General features: G+C 43.1%; 1 protein-coding gene across 6 annotated transcripts in view; it reads right to left on the bottom strand.

The window, feature by feature from the left end:
• Positions 1 to 2511: 2511 nt before the first annotated feature.
• SLC14A1 (solute carrier family 14 member 1) overlaps positions 2512 to 24683 on the bottom strand; it is a 26529-nt gene continuing 4357 nt past the window's right edge. For 3 of the 6 annotated variants that reach the window (XM_021092502.2, XM_021092470.2, XM_021092496.2), the window contains 9 exons: positions 22781 to 22937; positions 22037 to 22226; positions 18306 to 18434; positions 15894 to 16086; positions 12276 to 12423; positions 11936 to 12070; positions 6403 to 6452; positions 4656 to 4825; positions 2512 to 4487 (listed from right to left, as the gene is read on the bottom strand). In XM_021092502.2, the coding sequence (XP_020948161.1) occupies positions 4469 to 4487; positions 4656 to 4825; positions 6403 to 6452; positions 11936 to 12070; positions 12276 to 12423; positions 15894 to 16086; positions 18306 to 18434; positions 22037 to 22226; positions 22781 to 22916 (1170 nt within the window). In that variant the 5' untranslated portion in view covers positions 22917 to 22937 and the 3' untranslated portion in view covers positions 2512 to 4468. Of the gene's footprint in view, positions 4488 to 4512; positions 4826 to 6402; positions 6453 to 11935; positions 12071 to 12275; positions 12424 to 15893; positions 16087 to 18305; positions 18435 to 22036; positions 22227 to 22780; positions 22938 to 24683 lie in introns of those variants that run through there. The other 3 variants (XM_021092487.2, XM_084964882.1, XM_021092482.2) reach the window with 2 other exon arrangements.

Genomic DNA, 24683 nt, shown 5'->3' with positions numbered 1-24683 from the left:
ATCTACCTCCAAGTCCTGAGGATTCTACCTCCTCTCTCTCAGACCCATGAATGTCTGTCCATTCCCCCTGCCACCACTGGAGTCCCACCTCTCTCCGGCACCGTTGGCCTTCTCATGGTTTCCTGAGTCCACTCTGATGCTCTTTCTCTCACTGTGTTCCAGCCACTCCCTCTTTGGAAGCACCAGCGGCCTTCCTGTCTCAAGGCTCAAAGCCCACGAGGTTCCTTCCACCAAACAACTTTGCTCCCTCCATCCTCCGCCTCCATCCACCTGCTCACTTCCAGTCCATTTTTTGTGTCTCAGCTTAACTCCATGTCCTCAGGGAGGCCCTCCCTGACTCCTCCCTTCCCCACCCACCTTTGTTGGAATACCATGGGTGATTTGGGTTTTGATGACATGTATTGTCAAATAAAACTTTAAAAGACTTATGTTATCAAAATTAAAATATTAATTAAAATGAGAAATATCACTATCAAGGATCTTGAGTCTGGACAAGTATAATTTTTCCCATAGAAGGCAAATCTACATAGGAAGTCAAATAGCTTGTGTGTACAGGATTAGAAAAGGGCACTTGCTGCTTGATCTAAATGATTGCGTTATCTAAACTGTGACACCCCAGTGCATCCATTTTTACCACAGACATCTCCCTCCACACCTGTACCTGTACCACCATCCCCTATGCTGAAGACCCCCACCTATGTTTGCCTCCAATGCCTAAATTTCAGTGGTTGACCTGTTACACCATCAGATGTAAGCTTATTTTGATTTTCTTAACACCTACCCAGTTAACACTTAATAAGGTTAAGGTCCATTCTGGAAGTAATCTTTTCTTGTAGATGGTTTTGCATATGTCTGCTCTGATCTATTTTACATATTTCATAGTTCAATTTTTTTTCTTTTTTTTTCCTCACCTGTGGCATATGGAAGTTCTTGGGCCAGGGGTCAAAAGGGAGCTGCAGCTGCAGGCCTACACCACAGCCACAGCAACACTGGATCCAGGTTGCATCTTTGACCTACGTCACAGATTGCAGCATGGCCAGATCCTTAACTCACTGAGAGAGGCCAGGGATCAAACCCAAATCCTTATGAATACTATGTCAGGTTCTTAACCTGCTGAGTCACAACAGGAACTCCTTAGTTCAATTTTAAGAGCTGTGAAAGCAGACTAGAATATGACTTATATTCACTCCTTTAAGAGTCTATTATTCAGAGTTCCCATCGTGGCTCAGTTGTTAATGAATCCTACTAAGAACCATGAGGTTTTGGGTCCCATCCCTGGCCTGCTCAGTGGGTTAAGGATCCAGCGTTGCTGTGAGCTGTGGTGTAGGTTGCAGACGTGGCTCAGATCCCTGTCGTAGGCCGGCGGCTACAGCTCCGATTAGACCCCTAACCTGGGAACCTCCATATGCTGCAGGAGTGGTCCTAGAAATGGCCAAAAAAAAAAAAAAAATTCTATTATTCACTGACTTCAGGATCTGCACCGCTGATTGTTTTAGCAAATGGAATTCCATGGCGGTAAACCTACAAGCCTTCTAATGGTCTTGGGTAGGGGGGTTTGTCCATTTAGGTTTCAAGAAGGAGATTTAACTCTCAAGATTAAAGGGTTTTGGAAAGAAGTTGTTAGGTAAGGGGTAAGGTTGAAAATATTCACATGCATAAAATTTTGTTCTATACTTAACAACCTGAAAAATATTCTTGCAGGTTTGTTTATAAGAAGTGTCCTTGGGAATTCCTGACATCCTGTGGAACTTAACTTTCCATCTCCACATGTTCCATGCCAATCAGGTATCTGGGGAACAAGGAAATTGGCACCTGTAACTTCTAAAGGTGCATAGTGTTTGGAGTCATTAGCAAAAGGGCCTCAAAACATTCTCTCTGTTTCCTACCTCATTCCAAAGAGGCAGATCACTCTTGCAGATTTATTATCTTGAACCAATAGATGGGAGAGGTTTTGTTTTGACAGAGGGCACTCCAATGGGGCCAGTCCTTTGTTGACTCCTTTGATTTCCTGTTTGGGCTGTTTTTGAAACTGGTCGGAGTAAATTTCCATTCTTACCATGTCTTCTTTTCACATGTGTTAACTGTGGGCGAAAGGAGGTGGCAGAGACAAGCACCGGTCTTCATCCTAAGGGGATGACACTCTGAACAGTAGCTGACCTAGAAGAGGTGATGACCCAGGGTCAGTCCTGATGGGTACCCAGGGCCTGTCTGGGAATGAGTAGAAGCTGGCTCTCATGTTATTCTTCTCAAAGTGTTAGGACATCTATAACTGTCAAGCTCTGAGTGAGGAGAACAGTGGATAGTTAAGAGGGTACCCAAGGGGATGGGCCCATGAATCTGGAATTGAAGAGGGGTTGCTCAATTATGCCTCTGGTGCTATTACGAAATAGAAGAAAGGAATAAGGATTCTAGTACACGGAAATATCAGCAATACATAATTATCTGTGTGATTGTTAATGAACACAATAGCTATAAAAAGGCGTATGACTTTTAAACAAAATGTACACAAAATTGAGCTATGAGTATAATTTATTCACATTTTTACATAGAAATTTGTTATACAGGCAATAGAAAAGAATACAAATGCTCCCTAAGAAAATCAACAAAATACTCACTAAAATTATTAGTATAATACTTAGTAACAAAAATAGCTTGCGAAAATTAATACCATTTAAATTAGACAATGTACAGGCTTTACAATGTTCCTATTTACAAGTCTATGTGAGCTCACAGGAACAGGATGTGTGATCAGCTGGCTAGAGCTTTGTTCTGAAGATGGACTTGAAGACCTTGAAAGGCTCCCTTTCACTCAACTGCAGTCCAGCTTCTCTGCTCCTGGTGATCCTTGGATCTGCTTGCTTTTTTGTCCCCCCAGCCCCATCCCACCCGGGCACCACAACTCTTATTTCACAAATTCTCTAATAAGATTTAGTTTTTCCACAGGAACATATATGACTGTATGGCAGTTGCAAAGTCATGATTTCAAAAGGCTTTTGGCCACAGGGTTTTAAAATTGGGACAGTGTTTTCCTGAGAAAATGAAGAAGGGAACTTGTTTCTAAAATGTTTGTAGGTTTACTTCCCTTCTTCTGTTTGTTCATTCAGCAAATTATATATTTTGTTCTGAGTTCTTCAATCCCAAAGAGGAAAAAACCTTTAGGCTTCCAGTTTCTCTTTCCAATCCTCTGAAATTCCAAAGCTTCCCACTGCTGGTTTCCGCTTGTTTGGTTACAGAATCTTTATAGGGCTGATAACATACACAAACAAAACCAAACCAGAGACTCCTTTACCTGTATTTCTTTTTGGTGGTTCAATACCATTGGTTTCTGAGGGAGAATATTGTGTGCGTGCAGAAATAGGGATTTTTTTTTTATTTTAGGGCCACACCCAAGGCATATGGAGGTTCCCAGGATAGGGGTTGAATTGGAGCTGTAGCTGCTGGCCTACACCACAGCCACAGCAACACAGGATCCTAGCTGTGTCTGTGACCTACACCACAGGTCATGGCAATGCTGGATTCTTATCCCACTGAGCAAGGCCTCCGGGTCTTGAATCTGCGTCCTCATGGTTACTAGTCAGATTTATTTCTGCTAAGCCACAACGGGAACACCAGTGAATATTTTTAAAGTAAGAATTCAACAACCTCTAAACTTCCCAGAAACAATCTGGCATTATCTTTCAGGCTTTATCATACATAAAGCATCTTCCAATGAATTGAAAACGTGACTTGAAAGGGCCCTCAGAGGGTGATGATTTGATTCTATGCTTTCATGGAATTTACAAAATGAATTTAGAGATTAAAGTAAAAATAGCTATGCTAGGTCTTTTAGAAAAATGTAACTTTCTTTAATATTTAGGAATTGCTGAAGCCAGGGACTTCTCTTATTTTACCTCATTGAAAACCAATCTGTTCTCATAAGAAAAAGATAATAAACTCTGCTGAAAAAAGTCCTTTGCAATGTCCAAGAAAAGTGACAAGACAGAATCAATTTAATGGGCAGGATCCCACTCTCCCTCCCGTAGCTATGCCAGACTGAGACGAACAAACCATCTCCTGTAAGAGAAGGCCACACAGGTAGAACAGGACGGAGGCCGCTCTACTGAAGAGCTGGGGAAAGAGCCTAGTGACCAGCCCTGCCATGTCGACCACAGCTATAAGGTGTAACTTGCACTGATTATAAATAAGCCAGTGGCTTATATTGGAATTCAGGGTTGACTTTGATCTGATTTTGTGACTATGCATTCCATTCACTTAAGGCTTAGTTGGTTTACATAGATTAATTTTTAATACTGTTAACATCATGTAGCTAACTAAAACACCAAGAAGATCAATAAATATCAATAATTAGCTTTAGTCTTACTTCCTCTTTCTGTTGGACCGCTCTGACTTTATATAGCACAGTCTTAGTGCCAACGCCCCACGAGGGTTTAATGTTCCATAGCCAGAGCACATCACCTTGATGTGTCTGTCACTTGTTTGGGGATATTCTGGAAAGAAAGAAAGAAAAATACAAAATGAGCATAAAAACAGATCACTGATGGGTTAGTATAGAATTCGTTACTGGTAAAAACAACAGTTTTGAGACCCTGGAAGTCAACTGGGGCAGGTAGTCAGAAATGACTTGTGACCATGGCTGTGGATTGGGCTGTGCTCACAAAGGGCTTTCCATCGTCCTTTTCTTGGTTTGTAGGTAGAAGATGCGGTTTTCTTCAGAATAAGTGATTTTACTGAGGGGCATCCTGTAGATGTTGGGGTTTTTCGTGGTCACCAGGAGGAACAGCAGTGTGGCCAAACAGAAGGGCCAGGTACAAGATGGCAATCCAACCTGGAGAAGGAGAGACAAGCCACGTGCTCCTTTGAGATCCTGTCAGAAAGTTAGTCTGCATAAGGTATCATGTTTTGCTCTACTTCCATTCAGCTCAGGGGATGAGTCCCTGAGGGTGGACTGCCCTGGACTCAGCTTGTCCCTGTGGAGACTGAGTTTAAGGTCTCAGGACATCCAGCCATCGAAATGTAAGCACCCCTCCTTTAGGGATGTCAGGTGTCTCAATTTGTGCATCTTGTACTTCTATGAGCAAAGATGACACTTGCCTCCCAGACATGACACTGAGTAAACCATCAGTGCCTCCTGACCACTCATCCTGTCCACAAGGCCTTCTTTGATTAGTTCAGCCCCAGGGGACCTCCCTCTTGACTTCTATGCCATCTAAGTCTTGGACTTTACTTGTTTTACTTCTCAAATAGACTCTAAGCTCCTCTAGGGTAGCTCCTCCTTCTGTGTGTCCATGGTAACTCACGCAATTCTGAGCACACACCAGGTACTTGGTTAGGTTTGGCCCTATACATGGACCCTCAGGGTGTGATGGTACCCAAACCTGACTGCACATCGCAGTCACCTGGATGTACAGATGATACCCAAGCATCATACAGGAGCTACTCTATCAGCAATGCCAAAGTACAGGGCCTGAGGAGCTACACTTTTCAAAGTCTTCCTAGCTGACTCTGTTTTGCAGCCTGCCCAGTTCTGGCCCACAGACCAAGGTCTGTGAACCTTTGTTGGGATGCGAAGGGCCCCACAAGTTCTAAGGCATCCCATCATGCCTGTAATAGGGCTTTGGTGTTTCACCATCAAGATATTGTTTCCAGAAGGACCCTCCCAGGTAAACTCTCTGAGCTGCTGTGGTGAGGGCTAGATGCAGTCCTGATGCACTAGTAGCCATGACCACATCAGCATGGATGGCATTATCAGGAACTGGCCCTGCATCCTCTGCAGTGGTGGGTAAGGAAGAGCACTGAGAGGTGGGGGACCTTAGAGCAGCTGAGGATATGGGGCTTCTCAGGGGAGGGGAAGGAGAAAGTCAAAGGACAGTGCCAAAAAGGAAGGAGAATTCTTAATGGGCACTTAATGGGCAAGAATATTGCCTATGAAATAATTCAGCCAGACATGGGTCTGAAAAAGTCTTACTGATGACTGCCTGGGGATTTGCAAAAAGACAAGGGGTACGAAAAACTGTTAGTGTAATTAAAAAAAAATGTGGGTTCTTAGCCAATTATCCTTTCCTTCCTTCTTTTTTCTGATTTCTCAACTATTACATAATTTTGGTTTTCTGTTTAGGTAGAAGATAATCACTTCTTGACCCTCAGAGTGTGAACTTGACACCATTCTAAGTTTCACTTCTTTAAATCAAATAGTCTGATATTTCTAGCAAGCCTGGTGATTGTGCTTTGGACTAAAGTGTCCTGTGATGCTGGAGGGTAAGGAGAGGTGGGCCCAGGAGATGGACAGTGATGGCTATCAGTCATGGATCCCTCCCTGGACCTAGCCGGGCTTCAGGAAGTCTTCCATATCATGGAAAACTGGTTAATCATGCAGATGAGAAAGTGAGATTAAAGCAAACTTACCACAGCCATCAGGTGTGACATGCTGGCCCCAAGGTAGGCTGTGAACAAGGCTACAATAAATAAATAAATAAATAAATAAATAAATAAATAAATAAACAAAAAAGAAAGAAAGAAAAATGTTTGGTAGTTGCACTTTTCATTACAGGAAAGACTGCCTCTCTGTAAGTCCCCTGGGATGTAAACTTGTGTGTTTCACCAGCTAGTCCAGCACCCTGGTTACAGGTATGAGCTAAGAGTCTGCAGCTCTGAGTTCACATCCAGACTCCACCTCTTAGGATCCTGGTGCCACTGCTCTAAGCCTGCATTTCCTCACCTGTGCTGTGCAGATAATAGGACCTTCTCACAGGTTGGTGTGAGCATGAAAGAAGATAGCACACAGTAAGTACTCAATGAAAGTAGCTTTTCATTTCTTTTCTTTCTTTCTTTCTTTTTTTTTTTTTTTTACCTTTTTGCTTTTTAAGCCCGCACCTGTAGCATATGGAGGTTCCCAGGCTAGGGGTCAAATCAGAGCTACAGCTGCTGGCCTACACCAAAGCCACAGCCACGCGGGAGCCTTAACCCACTTAGCGAGGCCAGGAATCAAACCTGCAACCTCATGGTTCCTAGTTGGATTCGTTTCTGCTATGCCACAATGGGAACTCCCGGGTAGCTTTTCTAAGATTACTATTTTGTTGCTATTAATACTAACACTTAAGAAAATGCCTTCCATGGTAAATAAACTTCCCTCGTATTTTATCCAAGCATAATTTAATTAAAATGAGACATAAATATTCCTTGAGATAGCATACACTCTCACTGCACCTGGGATTTTTAAATCAATGGTTAGAATTCACAGTTACAAAAAATTATGGCATTAAAAAAAAAAAAATAAAGGGAGTTCCCGTCGTGCTAAGCAGAAAGATCTGACCAGTATCCATGAGGACACCGGTTCAGTCTCTGGCCTCTCTCAGTGGGTTAAGGATCCGGCATTGCTGTGAGCTGTGGTGTAGGTCGCAGATGAACCTCGGATCTGGGGTTGCTGTGGCTGTGGGACAGGCTAGCAGATACAGCTCCAATTCGACCCCTAGCCTGGAAACATCCATATGCTGCAGGTGCAGCCCCCCTCCCACCAAAAAAAAGACAAAAAAACAACAACGAAGTAACTCAGTAATCAGCAGAAACTGAACAGGGCCTTGATCTCCCCTCTGTCCCATAATAATATTTTTCCAAATCTTGTGAAGGTTGGACTAGAGATCGAGTTAACATTCTGTGTTTTATTTACTTTGAACACAAATTTTTAGAGTAGGTAATCTGAGAACCTGTATGACTTTCAATGTAAAACAACAAAAACAAAGGTCTCAACTAGCTAATTCTCAACTCCTCAGTTGTGGCTGAGCAGGGGGCACAAGGAGGCTCAGGGAGGCCTTTAGGTTTCGCAGAGGCAGCCTGAAGAACGAGCTTGGTATAATGGCCTGATGGCTACTTGGCCACCAGCACTCACTGTTAGACAACTCATCATCTGGTCCTCGCGTCCAAGGAGAAATCACATTGGCTGCTTTGGGGGGTGGGGCAGGCATCGGGGAGGGACCCTCTGAGCCTCCTTTACTATAGGATACCATTCTTTTTTTTGATATTTTAGCTTTTTATCCTAATATGTTTTGTTCAACAGGATATCTAGTTCTTCTATTTTATAGTATGCTAATCTGTACTGTTTCACCCTAATGGGAAAGTCTCATCTTTGGAAATGATTTGGGTTTCAAATCCCAGCTCTGCCATCTTGTTGGCTGTACAGTAAATCACTGCACTGGGAATCTAGTTTCATCATCTATAAGAAGGCAACATGAAGAGATGCTTTGCAGGGAGGTAATGAACCTCAAGTAAAATCACGTATTTTCACAAACAGCAGTTATAAACTCATCTCTATCACCATGGGGTTGAGGTACTGCTCTGAGCAGAAGGATTGGGTTGGAGGAATTTTTCTGCTTGGTTTTGATAATATCATTCATTCTTCTTCCCTATTCATTCATTCATTCATTCACTCACTCATTCATTTATTCAGTCATTCAAGAAATATTTGGAAGTTCCCATTGTGGCTCAGTGGTAATGAGTCCAACTAGAGCCCATGAGGATGTGGGTTTGATCCCTGGCCTCTATCACTGGGTTGGGGATATGGCATTTCCATGAGCTGTGGTGTAGGTCACAGACATGGCTTGGATCTGGCATTGCTGTGGCTCTGATTTGACCCCTAGCCTGGGAACTTCCATATGCCACAGGTGTAGCCCTAAAAAGCAAAAAAAAAAAAGAAAGCAAAAAATAAAAGACATAATCACTTGCCCTTGGCTAAATACCAGGGACACACTGTCCATGCTCACCTGAGTACAGGTCTTTCTATGACCCTTCCCCTGAGCACATGAGACGTTATTGCCTTTTTCTCCTGGGGTGCAAAAGCTTAATACCTATTAACACAATTTTCGTGTTCAAGTCTCATAGTGTCATGCTGTTTCAGTACCATGTTGCTTTTCTTTCTTTCTTTCTTTCTTTCTTTCTTTCTTTCTTTCTTTCTTTCTTTCTTTCTTTCTTTCTTTCTTTCTTTCTTTCTTTCTTTCTTTCTTTCTTTCTTTCTTTCTTTTTCTTTTTTCTTTTTTTTGTCTTTTTGCCTTTTTTCTAGGGCTGATCCCACGGCACATGGAGGTTCCCAGGCTAGGGGTCCAATTGAAGCTGTAGCCACTGGCCCATGCCACAGCCACAGCAACTCGGGATCCAAGCCGTGACCTACACCACAGCTCACGGCAACGCCGGATCCTCAACCCACTGAACAAGGCCAGGGATCGAACCCACAACCCCATGGTTCCTAGTCGGATTCGTTAACCACTGAGCCATGACAGGAACTCCATGTTGCTTTTCTTTCTATAGTAAGATTGTCTGACTATCAATAGTTGCTGCCCATCAGTTAAGACTGGCTGAGTTGGGCTTACATTAGCAGTGGAGTTCTGCACACCATGGTTGGGAGGTGATGACCCTGGCAGTGTTCTGATTAGCTGAGGGAGAGGAAAGGCCCTTGATAGCCGAAGGGAAGGCTGGATCCCAGTTCTTCACAGACAACATCCCTTCCCACAGACTACCATGTACAAGTCCTACCACGATTACTTGTAAAAGGAGATACAAAATTTGCCCTGATAAGATAACAAGACTGAAGACTTCCCTGGCCTTGCAGTTTCTGGTTTAGGATCACAGGGAAGGCAGCATTATTAGGCTCTATCAGAGATTCTCAAGTCCTCTTCCTGATAAAGCCATAGGCGCTAATAAGAGAGCTGCTCTGTGTAATAAACATTGGTTATTTATTTACCTTGGCTGACAAGGTTGGTCTTATGCTTGGCAGTATTGGGGTGATGTGGGCAAGCTGAAACTTGCTAAGGTCTGTCTCAAACTTTATGTCCAAAGATAAAAAAAGACTGATAGTGCCCAGTGTGGATGAAATGGGTATTCTCTATGGTGGGGGAAATTGGTATGGCTTACTATGGGGGTACATTTGGCATCTACTGAAATTAAAATAGACAGAGTTAGGATATTTGGTACCAAAGTCTGGGCTCTTAACTAATTCAGTATACTTCCTTAACCAATGTGAAATACTAATAAAGAAAGTCTGATCTATCCAAAAGAGGGTAGGGGTGAAGGTAGGGGGCAGAAATAAAGGCCCTCAAAGACGTCCAAGTCCTAATGCCCAGAATTTGCGAACATGTTACCTTACATAGCCAAAGGGACTTTGCAGCTGTGATCAAGTTAAAGATCTTGCCTTTAACTTTGGTGGGGGGATTATCCTGGATTATTCAAGTGAACCTAATGTAATCACAGGGTCCTCACAAGAAGGAGACAAAAAAGTTCTATTGAGGGAGTAGGATGGCATATTTTAATTTTCTGCTCTGTACTCTTCTGTATTGATTGAATTTTGTTTGTTTTGTTTTGTATAATAGGCCTATATTACTTTTTATTTTTTGACTGTGCCCGTGGCATGTGGAAATTCCTGGGCTAGGGCTCAAACCTGAGCCACAGCAGTGACAAAACCAGATCCTTAACTACTAGGCCACCAGGGAACTCCAGGCCTGTACTACTTTCACAATAAAGAAAATAATGAAGCTATTACCGCTTTGGGGAAACACATCTGTCAGCATCTTTGGCTTCTCCTTTTCTATGGTCTATAAAGAGTTTATCAACAACTCCTGTGACCAGGACAGTTTTTGCTTGATCTTTAAGTGTGTGCTCAGGCTGTTCCTGTGCTGGTACAGATCACACTTTCCACCAACTAGAATTCCTCCTTTCACTTTTTAAGGCTAACGGAAAAGCCAACCTGAGTTTTGTTAATCTTGCTATGGCATCAGACAATCCAAATTGAACAGGTCTTAGAAATGCTTGGTTCCATCCCACCTCCTGCCTAAGGCAGGAATCCACTCTATCTCCTGCCTGACATGTGGCCTACCAATTTAATGATGGTTGGATTGATTAATCTGGTGATAAAGTGACTCTAGACAAATATTCCCATTTGATTAGAAAAGTTTCTACATGTTTCACTCTCCCTCCACCCCTTTGTCCCCTGGGAAGTGTCATTTCCCTTATTCTAGCACATTATTTTAAATACTTTTATTTGAATGAGAGATGCCAGAGGCTATGGGCTTCCCCTTACAAACACCTGAGAAACCCATTAGCTTTTTTCAAAATCTAAAGCCTTTGAGGTCTGTTTTCACCCAAGGGTCTGAATGGCACTAAAGGGAGGGAGAGTAGAATAACTCTGGAGGTTAGCGAATGTGGATTCTGGGTTTACATTTACCCCGAATTGACTGGATGCCCTTCAGCACATCACCTGCTCTTTCTGGCCCTTAGAACCCCAACAGCAAAATGAGAAAGATGAAGTAAAGCTCTCTGGAACCCTGTCTAGCTATGACAGGCTGAGTCTGGCTAGAATATGGAGGTAAGAAAGGATTAATACAGCAGTTCTGAAAATGTGGTTCCCAGAGCAACAGCTTTAGCACCACCTGGCACCTTGTTAAAAATGCAGACTCCTCCACACTCCCTCTAACAATGAGTCTGAGATGGGGACGAGACCTAGCAATCTGGGTTTTAAAAGTCTTCCAGGTGATTTTCATGCTTGCTCAAGTTTGGAACAGTGGGATTCATGTGATTCTCAAAGGGCCCATGAAATACCATCTGACTTACCAAGAGGAATGATTTAATATTTAGCTTGTTTCCTCTTAGTTTCTTGGGTTAAACAATTAGTATGAAGAACATAGGGCAAGTCAAGCTTATATCCCCCCAACATACACATATTGTAAAATGGTCAGTACAACTCAACAGGCTCTCTCCTCTCTTCAAAATGAGCAACGAGGTAGGCTTGAGTGTTCCTGATGACATAGGCTGCCTTGGTCACACACAGAGCAGATAGCAGGTGGCTCAAACTAGAATTCTTGCTCTAGTTTCCCACACAGTCCTTTTTTATTGTTGATCCTCAACTTCGATCCCATAGTCATGAGCAACTGTTCCCCCAGATGCACAGGATACTCACCGCAGGCAAGAGCCAGCAGGTGGGTTTGCCAGGTGAGCGCCATGAACATTCCTCCAATTGCAATGCAGGACAGAGAGCTGTTGAAACCCCAGAGTCCAGAGTAGATGTCCTCAAATGGAGCTGAAAGACTGAGCCCTATAGGCAGACAGGAGGGGTCAGAGCTTTGGAATAAAGACAGAATGCTCTGGGAGCTGTCTAGGAGATGGGGGGAGGCATCTGAGAACACCCTTTGGTCATTTGTAAGCAGACCTTCAAGAAAGGTCTGGAGTATCGATGCCACCTGAGACAATGGACAGGGCAGAGGAGCTGCTCAGTGCCTGGTAACAAAACTTAGGCTCACCTGCTGCTATCCCCAGCAGTGACCCGATGGCAGCGTGCAGGCACATGAGTGGGGAGGAGAGGAGGATGGCACCTAGGAAGATGCCCCCTGTCCACGGATTATCACAGCCGTATATCTGACCAACACCCACGGGCAGGGACTTCAGTAACTGCAGAAACGATTTAGAAAATGCAGTCATTAGAACAATTGGAGAGAAACCCACAAACACAATACAACATCATTTTAGATTTAGCATATCTTATTTTTCAAGATCGATGTTACTAATTTTGAAAAGTCTCTCTTTCTGTCTACAGGAAAATCTTGGTCATTCTTCTGCTTTATCCCCCAAGATACCCAAGCCCATCCCTGATGCCTGCTCAGCATGCCTTCTCCAAACCCTTTTGCTCACTGGCTCTACTGCTTGTGCTGACACCTGGCTTTGGAGGATGACAAGCTCCCAGTGGGGTGTCACTGCTCCCCACTGAGGACTGGCCATACCTTCCAGTGAGGATGGCAGGGACCACAGCTTACACTTCTGTGGCTTTCAAGTCTCCATCACTTTTGAGGCCATATATCCATGCATCTCTACGGTCAAGAGAAGTGTTATTACTCCCATGCCGTTTAGTTATTAGTGCTAAGGTCAGAGGCCCAAAGTCAGATTTTCTTATCCATAACTCAGAAGCAATTATTGGCAGGTTTGAAAATCAGGACCACATTTACACCGCTGTTGTTAATGAGAACGTGTGTTAATTTAAACCAAGATATCCTTGGCCCATTCCAGTTATCAAAAACTGTCAGTCTTCAGAATACAAAAATACATGTAAGTGTCACAATTCTACTTTCTGACTGAGTTCTTAATTCACAGAATGGCAGTTCCCAGGAAGAGTACAGGTTTGATTTGAGCTAATGAATGGTAATTCTTTATGACAACACTTCCAGTAGGGCTGGGATCGGCAAAATTTGCTGTGTTAGTTCCATGAAGGCTATTTAATGCAAGGGGCCTTCTGCAACTCCCATCTCACTCCTCCCACCTTCTCCATGTACCTTTTGAAAAGGACTTTGGGGAAGCAGTGCCTGATATAGGTAGGCACAACTTTGTACGAGGACATGTCCTATCCCTCCAGCCATTAGGTTGGACCTCACATTGGCTTCCAAACACTGGTCTGGTCTTGCTCAGGGCACAGCATCACACTGTGAATTTGATTCTAACCTAAGATGAGCCCTAAATTCTTCCAGCCCACACTGGATCTTCATGACTACACATGGTTCCTTCCAGACCATGAAATTTGACATGGGCAAAGACCGTGTGTGTTTTTGTCGCAGAACTAGACAGCAGAACTATCTCTCAGGTAGCCAGAGAGATGGGTGAGAGCGGAACTAAGTGTGATGTTGGGGTGATAGATAGTTCAGAGTCAGGAGAGAGACAGGACCCTCTTTCCCCACATCAGCTCTGTCTACTAGAACTCTCCAGAATGATGGAATATTCTATATCTGAGTTCTCCCATACTGAGCACCTGAAATATGGCTAGTGGAGCTAAGGAACTAAGTTTTAAATTTTATTTAATTTTAATTCCTTTTTTTTTTTTTTTTTTTGTCTTTCTGTCTTTTCTAGGGCCATTGGTGCTGCATGTGGAGGTTCCCAGGCTAGGGGTCCAATCGGAGCCGTTGCCACTGGCCTACACCTGAGCCACAGCAATGCCAGATCCAAACTGCATCTGCGATCTACACCATAGCTCACCAGCTCACGGCAACACCGTACCTTCAACCCACTGAGCAAGGCCAGGAATCGAACCCACAACCTCATGGTTCCTGGTCGGATTCGTTAACCACTGAGCCATGACAGGAATTCCTCCCTTTACATTTTTTTCTTTTCTTTTACGGCCGCACCCACAACATATGGAGGTTCTCAGGCTAGGGGTCGAATCAGAGCTGTAGCTGCTGGCCTACATTACAGCCACAGCAACACAGCATCCAAGACATGTCTGTGGCCTACACCACAGCTCATGGCAATGCTGGATCCTTAACCCACTGAGCGAGGCCAGGGATCCAACCCGCATCTTCATGGATGCTAGTTGGGTTCGTTAACCACTGAGACACAACGAGAACTCCCTAATTCACTTTACATTTAAATGAAAATAGTCACTCGGGGCTAATAGGTACCATATTGGACAGGGCAGTTTTAGATCAATTAGTGCTGTTTTTTTCATGGAGGGTTCTATAGGTTTTTTATTTTCCCTCCGAGTTATTTCCAAATACTCCCGTTTGTTTTCTGGGCAAGAAGCTAAAGAAAAGGCTATTTGAATTCCTCACATATTTGGATCACTCAGCAAAGAGGACAGCAAAATGTTTTATAACCTTATTTCCATCTGAGAGTGGGAAAGCCAGTCTCTTGCACCTTAAAAAAGGTAAGGCTAGTTTTCTTCTGATTCAAGTTTTTTTTTTCCACCAAACCTGTGGCATGCGAAGTTCCTGGCCCAGGGATTGAACCTGAGCCACAGCAGTGACAATGCTGGATCCCACCAGGGAACTCCCAAGTGGTTTTTTAAAAAATAATTAACAATAATTTTTGACTAATTAAAAAATATTAAATAGATTAAAAAAACACCAGTGGGAAAAGCTGGAATTTAATTTGGGTTAACTAGATTTTTAAAAATAGTGTTCTTCCTATGCACATCTATAATGAGACACATAGCATACATCCTAGGATACTGGTTCTCAAGCTCTGGCCCACACCATTATTATTTGGGGAGCTTGTTCATACAGGCTCCTAGGCCTCACTCCCAGGGATTATGATTTAGGGAATCTGAGACGGAGCTTGCACTGGCATTGAAAAAAAAAAACAATGATCTGATGCCTCCAAAGCTCCATCAGGAACCCTGAATTGTCACACATATTCTATGAGATCTACCATAAGAAAATGAGAATAGAGAGGTTCTTCAATGGGATCTAACAGAAAGAAGCCAGTTTTGTTTTTTGTTTTTGTCTTTTTAGGGCTATACTTGCAGCATATGGAAGTTCCCAGGCTAGGGGTTGAATTAGAGCTGCATTTTCTGGCCTATGCCACAGCCACAGCAAAACAGAATCTGAGCTACATCTGTGACCTATACCATAGTTCGTGGCAATGCCAGTTCCTTAACCCACTGAGTGAGGCCAGGGATTAAACCCAAGTCCTCATGGATACTGGTCAGGTTGGTTACCTCTGAGCCATAGTGGGAACTCCAGAAGCCATTTTTTTTAATTGGAGGAGGCAGGTTAGAAGGACTTAATCCCAGGCTGGCGGCCCCTGCCTCAAGTGCTGGCCCCCATCACAACTCCCCCACCACATTCCACCCCCTCCCTACCCTCCAAGAAGAGCCAAGTTTGAAATAGAATGTCTGAATTCCAATGGAGCTGTACTCTGGAGTCAGCACTGCAGATTTTAGAAAAAGAGGGGGATATGTTAGTTTTGACCAAATAGTCATTTTAAAAATTCCTTTGAGCCCGAAGCTTTGGAGTAGACCAAATAAGCATGTAGATGGTGAGAGGAAGGAGGCAAGGCCACCCAGAGCTGAGTCTCTTTAAGGTTCTGATGCTCATGGACAATTAACCAAGAGGATATGTGGTGTCTTCGGGAAGATGTGAGAAGATAGAGTATCTTACCTGCAGGGCACTGAGGTCAGACCAGGTGACATTGGGAACTGAGGTTACAGGTGTCAACAATTTGCTTGGGAAAAATGAATTGTAATGTCCCGTGGCAGAAAGGTACATTGACAACGCCATGTTGAAGGGCAGAGTGAAGACAGGCAGGTCCCATTTGCTGAACATGGAGTTCAATGCGCTTGAGAAAACTGGACTGAAAACAACAGAACAGAAGGGAAGAATATGCATGTGATAACAAAATGGAAGGACATGCATGCATTTGTCAAGCCAGGTTGACAAATGGAATCTCTATGCTGTGGAGGAGCTTCGTTTCATTGGCAGGTAGTCCCAAAAGTGTGTTGGCAAACTTTTTACAGGAAAAACAAAAACAAAAACAAAACCACAAAAGCCAAGCACACCTGGAATAAATCCTGTCATAGAATAATTCTTGCATAAATAAAAAAGTCAACTCATAGCCTATTTGGATTGTGAAAAATTATGCTCTGGCATTGCTCACAGTGAGTAATAAATCTAGCCTTTAAAAATATTTTTGAAGTGTTTAAGACATATAAAACATATTGTCTACACAGTTAAAGCCCCTTGTGTACTCCTTGCTCATGTGTCCCTTCTCCAGGCAACCTCCCCCTTGAACTCTTGTAGCATCTCCATGAGTTTTAGTATATTCAGTTTCGAAAAAGAGAATGAGTGGTTCCAGAGAGGATGCATATGGTGTGGGCTGGAGGAAAAAGATCTTCAACTCAAGGGAGCAGAGTTTTGAGTCCTTGAGCAGTTGAACTATATGACCTTGGGCATGGTGGTACTCCTGTTTCCTTGTCCATAAACTGGAAGATTGGGTTAGATGGTCTCCGGGCCCTGTTTATTCTCTCGCTTGTTGACCCTGTCAAGGAGCCATCACTATAAGGTCAGAACTCCAGGTTTCTTGAGCTGGGGGAAAAGGTGTGGTGACTACATGCAGGCGATGCCTCCTGCTCTTGAGCCTGGTCTTCAGAACAGGTCAGCAGCTCCTCTTGAGCAGGTGGGCTGTGCCGGCAGGTTCTCCTGCACACACCTGTGGCTTTGGCCAGGATGGGCACACTGTCCATAGTGGGTTGCACCTCTCATTTGTGTGGATACTAGTATTTTATACTCTTTTTTTTTTTTTTTTTTTTTTTTAAGGCTGTACTTGCAGCATACCGAGGTTCCCAGGCTAGGGGTTGAATTGGAGGTGTAGCTGCCAGCCTACACCATAGCCACAGCAATGCCAGATCCGAGCTGCTTCTTCAACCTACACCACAGCTCAAGGCAATGCCGGATCCTTAACCCACTGAGTGAGACCAAGGATCGAACCCACATCCTCATGGATACTAGTCAAATTCATTTCTGTTTAGCCACAATGGGAACTCCTAGTATTTTATATTATAAATATACCATAGTAAGAAGGATAAGTTTGCTTCCAAAAGAAAGAATTTAGGATGGTGTCAACATAGAAACTAATTTGAAGGATTTAGGGTGAAAAAAGGAATTGGGTTTAGTAAAGAATTCTTTTAAAGGGGATGGGGCAGAGGAGTAAGGGGAGTTCCTAGAGTCACAGTGGTTCTCAGAGTGGCCCCTGGACCAGCCGCATCAGCATCACCTGGGAACTTGTTGGAGATGAAAATTCTCAGGCTCCACCCCTATTGTACTGAGTCAGGAAGGCTGGGAAGGGCATGGCAGTCTATTTTAACAGGTCCTCCATAAATAATACGCATGTTTGAGAACCATTGATGTGGGGTTGTAATTTGGTTGTACTTTGGGATTCCATGTACTCCCAATGCCCTAACAACACCCCAAACTAATGACATCAGAGTCTTGGGGCAGGGCTGTGGTGTGGGTGGAGGGCCACTTGCCTCAGTGTATTTTTATGGTTCCTGTTTCCAATAGCCAGATCCCAAATCTAAATTTAAAAATACTTTTCTAAAAATTGTGTTATATACTTAACATAAAATTGATCATTGAAACTATTCTAAAGCATTCCATTTTGTGGCCTTCACCTGTACAACCATCACTGCCGTCCATTCCCAGAACATTTTTCATCTTGCAAAATGGAAACCCCGTACCCATTAAGCAATAACTTCCCATTCTCCCCTCTCCCTCTACATTTTTTTTTGTCTTTTTAGGGCCACACCTGAGGCATAGGGGGGTTCCCAGGCTAGGGGTCCAATCGGAGGTATAGCCACCGGCCTACTCCAGAGCCAAAGCAACATGGGATCCAAGCCACGTCTGTGACCTACACCACAGCTCACGGCAACGCTGGATCCTTAACCCACTGAGTGCAGCGAGTGATTGAACCTACATCCTCATGGATGCAAGTTGGGTTTGTTAACCGCTGAGCCACGATGGGAACTCCCCCCTCTACATTTTTAAGAGGCATTTTAAAGACCAAGTATGACTTACCAAGTCATGGATATAGCACACACAGGGAACAACAGCCACCAGAAATAGTTTCCCTTGTCTGAAAAGACAGCCATGAGGATGCCTACCAGGGTGGCATTGTAGCCATGGAGCCCTGCTGCAATGGTGGACCTGTGGGCAAGAGGCACAGTTTGGACACTTCCCAGGTGGGTGTTGGCTGGACTTGCACATAAGTGACACATAACTTCCACGTACTAGTTACTTTAAAGCACTAGATTATATTTAAGATTTTATTTCAAACACTAATAAAAGCATGAAAAAAATAAAATATCCACAGATAAAAGACAAATGTCCATATAGAACAACCCCCTACAGAGGGTTCATAGTTCAAGGCAGAATTCCAGCAGCTAGGAGAGGAAAGGAAAATCAGTAAGTCATGCTTTCTTTTAGCCTTTCCTTCCAAAAGTTATTATTTCTTTAAAATCATTAGGGCCTCTGACTTGAATAGAGCTTTTACTTGAAAATGTTTCCCAAGTCTGATTTTCTTGGTGAGAGGTGTATGATTCTTTTTGTGTGTGTGTGTGTGTCTTTTAGGGCCATACCCATGGCGTCTGGAGGTCCCCAGGCTAGGGGTCAAATCAGAGCTGTAGCTGCCAGCCTATACCACAGCCACAGCAACGCAGGATCCGAGCCGCATCTGTGATCTACATCACAGGTCATGGCAATGCTGGATCCTTAACCCACTGAGCGAGGCCAGGGATTGAAGCTGTGTCCTTATGGATGCTAGTCACATTCATTTCCTCTGAGCCATGGTGGGAACTCCTCTTTTTTTCTTTATTTTAGTTTTTATTTTATTTTGGAATATAGTTGATTTATAGTGTAGTGTTAGTTTCAAGTATACAGGAAAGTGACTCAGTTATATATATACATATATCCATTCTTTTAGATTCTTTTCCCATATAAGTATTACAGAATATTGAGTTCCCTGTTCTATAATGTAAGTTCTTGTTGATTATCTGTTTGAGAGATATAGGATTCTGGGAAAGTAAATTCACTTCCATGGTGTCTTTGATCTTATAAACACAAGTTTTCCAACTTAGAATACGTTTTCATCTTCCTGTGCTTTTACTTGGTTGTCTCCAAATAAACTTTTCTTTTATTGGCCAAGTGCTCCATTTAATCATGTGACTATTTGCACCTAATTCTTTCTTGAGTCCTTTTTGCTTCTCAGCATTTAACCTTTTTTTTTTTTCCTTTTTAAAAAAATTTTTTAAAATTTATTTTTATTTTTTTTAGGGCTGCATCTGCTGCATATGGAAGTTCCCAGGCTAGGGGTGGAATTTGAGCTGTGGCTTCCACTCTACACCACAGCCACAGCAAAGCCAGATTTGAGCTATGTTTGTGACCTACTTACCAGAGCTCATGGGCAAGACTGGCTCCTTAACCCACTGAGCAAGGCCAGGGATGGAACCCACATCCTCATGGATACTAGTTGGGATCTTAACCCACTGAGCCACAGTGGGATCTCTTTAACCTCACTTCTAAATGTTGTCCTATGGGTAAATTTCTACGCTTGGCCAAAATTGTTCCCATTTCATAATTGGAAATCAGAAGCCTCAAGCGAGAAATGGAATGATTTCTATAGAATAAGCCCCAGGGCTGACAAGCCAGCCACTCCCCTCACCCCTACCCCAGGCTCTGAGAGTTGGCAACATTTGGCTCCTTGAAGACACCCAGCGTTCAGGGATGGTCTGTGGCAGTCATAGGCTGTGCAGATAGTGAAGGGGGCAGTGAGGCTGAATACAGAGCCTCAGGGGAAGGTGATGTAGCAGTGAGTTGAAGTTGGACAAGGTGATGTCACTTACATTTATCTGGTCGAGGGCATTAGAGGTGGGACTCCATGTCCAACAGCACTTTGCCTTCCTTAAATAATTCTTTGGGACATGGGGAGGTGATGTAATTTGTTTTGGTTTCACCCCAGAAGAAATACATGATGGTAGTGGCCAGCTCTGCAAAGCTTTCTGTTGTCCTCTCAACTATGGACTTTCAGATTTATTTTATTTTATTTTATTTTATTTTATTTTTATTTTTATATTTTTTAAGGCCACACCTAAAGCATATGGAAGTTCCTAGGCTAGGGTCAAATGGGAGCTGCAGCTGCCGGCCTGTGCCACAGCCATGGCAACACTGGATACAAGACGCATCTGCAACCTATGCCACAACTTGCAGTAACGCTAGATCGTTAACCCACTGATAGAAGTCAGGGATTGAACCCACATCCTCATAGACAGTATTTTGGGTTCTTAACCTGCTGAGCCACAATGTAACTCCCTGACTTTCAGATTTAAAGCTTGAATTTGATCAACAAAAACTAGCTGCAACACCTACACATTATGGAATGCCATAGTTACAGCAACAGGAAGATGTATATTCACTTAAAGCAGAGGACTGCCTTTTTAAATGTGCCCTTTAGGACAGAGGAGAGTAAAAGATATCTGAAAACTAACACATGTAAATATGGCTTGTCTTCTACCTGATAACTGGTAAGGAAAATGGGTCAACTTTACTGGGACAGAACAGTAAAGATTTGATATGACACAGTCCTGGACCACTCCTCCAAACTAGACAGACTCTTGATGTGCATCAGAACAGGATTTGACCTAAGATACAACATCAGCATTATAGACAACAAATCATGCTCCTTGGGCCTGATGGGAAAGTGGAGCATTTTCTGACTCTCTTAGTGAGAACCTCCTTAGGCAAGTTTGGTGTTACTGGAGCTTAGCTGTGTAATGATAGCCCACTGGGCTGACACATAGATCCTGGAACCTGGAAGACCAGCAGCCCCCTGAAAGAACTGGTTAGTTAGGAACTGTCTACCCCTCTGATGGGAGTCAGCTGATCACTTCTTCAATGGCAGATCAATTTCTAAAGTACATGCTATGTTTAACCTAACTCCAAATTCAGAAGATACACTAACATTTCTTAAGTCAGAGCTTTCTTACTTGGAATTTATGCAATTTATCTCTCTAGAAGCTGAGCTAACCATTGCACCATCCATGAAAACTGAATTTGCTGAATTACAACATGGAAACAGGAGTTCCCCTGGTGGTGCAGTGGAAATGAATCTGACTAGGAACCACGAGATGGGGGTTCGATCCCTGGCCTTGCTCAGTGGGTTGAGGATTCAGCGTTGCCGTGAGCTGTGGTGCAGGTCAAAGACACGGCTTGGATCTGGCTTGCTGTGGCTCTTGTGTAGGCCAGCGGCTACAGCTCCGATTAGACCCCTAGCCTGGGAACCTCCATGTGCCGCGGGTGCAGACCTAAAAAAGGACAAAGGACAAGAAAAACAAAAAACAAAAAATATGGAAATAAGATAAAATGGGATTAGTGGGATTTTTTAAAGCTGCTAAAACTTTTCCTGAACTTGTATGCATTTTTGCCCAAATAAACAAGATGTTGATGATAAATAATTGATCAATCATTAAAGAAGAGCCCTTTGGATATTCATCAAGGAATTATTTATTTCTTAGTTCTGGTTGCTACACAGTGCCATGACAGTCTGGCATCATTCAGACCAGCTGCTTACCCAGGTACCATGAATAAGAGGCCATAAATGATTTCCTGACCTCTGACTAAATGCAAATATAAAGCCTTCTATGGAATAAAGGTTGATTATCCTGGAGAGGGTGGGACTTTATCATGGCTTCTAAGTCACTGGCTGTCTCCTGTTCTCAGAAGCTAGAAGCATGGGCTTAGATGGACGTGCCTACCTGTCCTGACTGAGTAACAGGGCCGTCAGGGTGGAGACCACCGTTCCCACACAGCCATTGAGAGCCAACCAGGGGTTCTGGACCAGGAGTCCCACCAGAATCAAGATTCCACTGATGGGGTTGCTGATAAACATCACTTGGGATATGCCCCGAAGAATCCAGTCGATGAACTGGAGCACCTGGGGTTTGTCTGGAAGAGATGAGATGAGCAGAGCTAAGGAAATGGTGAGGCTAATGGTGCTTCTTCCCAAGTCCAGGGGTCGTCCTAAGCAAAATCTCCTCTGATGAATGTGAAGCTAATTTTCGATATTCCTTGAAGATTTTTCTCTGAACCCTTTCCCCTTCAGTGACCTCCCCCAGATCCCTGAAATCATCCAGTTTCTTTATGCTCAACCCTTACTGCCCCTTCTAGAACCTCAGTTCCAGAAAGTATTGAATGAACTTATTTTCCATGCTTAGATGTTCAGACACTTAAGCCAAAGGAATGAATTACTAACAGTAAAATTTCAGTTTTTAAGTACTGAAATTACAAGGTGGAACCAGGTCCCTTCCTCTGATATGGCCCTGGTCACTACCTGCATGACAAAAACTTGGAGAAGTTTGCAGGTTGGAAGACAAAAAGTTAAAAAATGGAGAACAAAGATGTAGACAGAAGGGAAGAGAGTCTAACTAAAGATATGAGTAGAAGAACCAGCAAAGCATTTTCCCCAAAACTACTTCTCCAAGGGATGGAAGCAAAAATACCTTTAAGCCAGCTGGCAAATTCTTTCATATCACCAGTGATGTAGCCAAGTGCCTTGGGGAAGCATCTTCTCCCTCGACATGGTGAACCTGGATTTCCACCCTGGTCCATTTTAACAATGCTGGGACTGTCCTCCATGGATAGCTCTTCCTCTGGCTCCTTGAGGAAAGAACAGAGCTCATAAACATCCAATTGCTGAATACTGTAGAACAGTCAGTGTGGGATCTGGTAACAGTGCTGAATACTGTAGAACAGCCAGTGTGGGATCTGGTAACAGTAGCCAGAGGACGAGTTTTAAGGCACTTCATCTGGACCATGACATCCCATGAGACTAAGAAAGCACCATTTTCCTCATGAAATACGGCCATGGAGATTACTACCAACACCCAAACCCAGCACTACTTTTGTCATCACAGTCTTTAATGCCACCATGAGAAGGCTCTTGTCTTTCATTTCATAAAGTGCAGTTTCTAGCTCAACAAATACTCGTTGAGCACCTACATCCTACACTCAAAGAGCTCAGTGAAGTGGAAAAGACTGAAAAATAGTTAATTTCAACATAATGGGAGTCAGATAAAGATACAGAAATAGCTAAGATCAAGTACTTAACTTTTTGCTGTTGATTAAAGGAGCCAGATGTCAAGTTACAAAATGATGCTCATGAACGCAGTTCAGTCAGCTACTTTCCAAGACAAGCTGCCATTCTAAGTTAATTTTTTATTTTACCAAAAAATGGCTTTTTAAAAAAATATTTGAAAGATTTCGAAATGTTTACAAAAGTTTCTGTGTTTTGACACAGACTACAAAAACCCCTTCGTACACAATCTCCAAGTCAAAGACTGCTTGACTATGTTTTCACATCAGGCAACTGCCTCAGATAGTCTTTAGTTTTGGAATTTATTATTTAAGTGTTTAAAAAATGGAAAAATAATATTCTACAAAGATTTAGAAAATGGGAAAGGTGGAAGTGGACCAAGCTATTGAAAACCAAGGAGTTGTAATCTAAGAACTGTTCATTGTAAGGATGTACGGGGCATAGTTATAATAAGCATGCCTCGGGGAAATACCAACAGTATAACCTCGACCAGCGCTCACTATGAGACTCTTCACTTCTCATGATAAGTGGGTAATAGGAAAGCACCAGCATCACCAGAATATGGTATCCTGTAGACAAAAATGAAGATTTCATGATGTGGATGGTAGATACAAAAGAATACCAATGATGTCATCCCAGAGGTAGGCGATGGGAGAAAGGTGATGGCAAACACCTTGAGTGTGCGAGAGAAGCCGAGAGCACAGACAGGCCAGTGTGAAGGAGGGGAACACCCAAACCATCAGACTCTGGAAGGTGAAAGTGTGGAACACTGAAGCCCCAGGCACATAAGACAGGGCCAAGGAAATACCCCAAACCCATGCATTTAAACCAGCCTGTCTTCTCCCTGGAGCCAGGCATGAATGAGGGCTATTTCTGGTCCTGCTGTTGCTCCATTTACCATAGCCAACAAATAGCTCTTAACAGAAAATAAAATTATGGCTTTTTTAACTTTTATTTGTTGCAATCCTGACTCTAGTCATGGCTTCTATTAATCCCAGTATGGAAATCAAATGTGAGCAACTCATTTTTTATTGAGTAACAATTACACTTCAACAGCACTATTTCTTTGCCCGACTAACCACTCTGCTTTTAAGCAATGGGCAACAGTCCACAAAGTATAAGCTGTTTATGCAATGCATTCTAGACCAGGGTCATTTTGTCTTGGCAAAACAGTGTTAGAAAACCAGAATTTGTGAGACTTCCAATGAGCCTTTGCATTAAGAAATTCTTAAACTGAAAACTTCTGGATATCAGGAAACAAAACCAAATCTGTGTGGAGCTCAGCTGGCCTCCAAATTAAACATGTAAAA

This window comes from Sus scrofa, chromosome 1 (assembly GCF_054392235.1).
Source record: "Sus scrofa isolate SSC_HxYL_T2T_F1_AM1 chromosome 1, Sscrofa_HxYL_maternal_Yorkshire_Landrace_v2.0, whole genome shotgun sequence".
In the NCBI taxonomy this organism is placed as follows: Eukaryota; Metazoa; Chordata; class Mammalia; order Artiodactyla; family Suidae; genus Sus; species Sus scrofa.
This window is presented reverse-complemented; position numbering and strand designations above follow the sequence as displayed.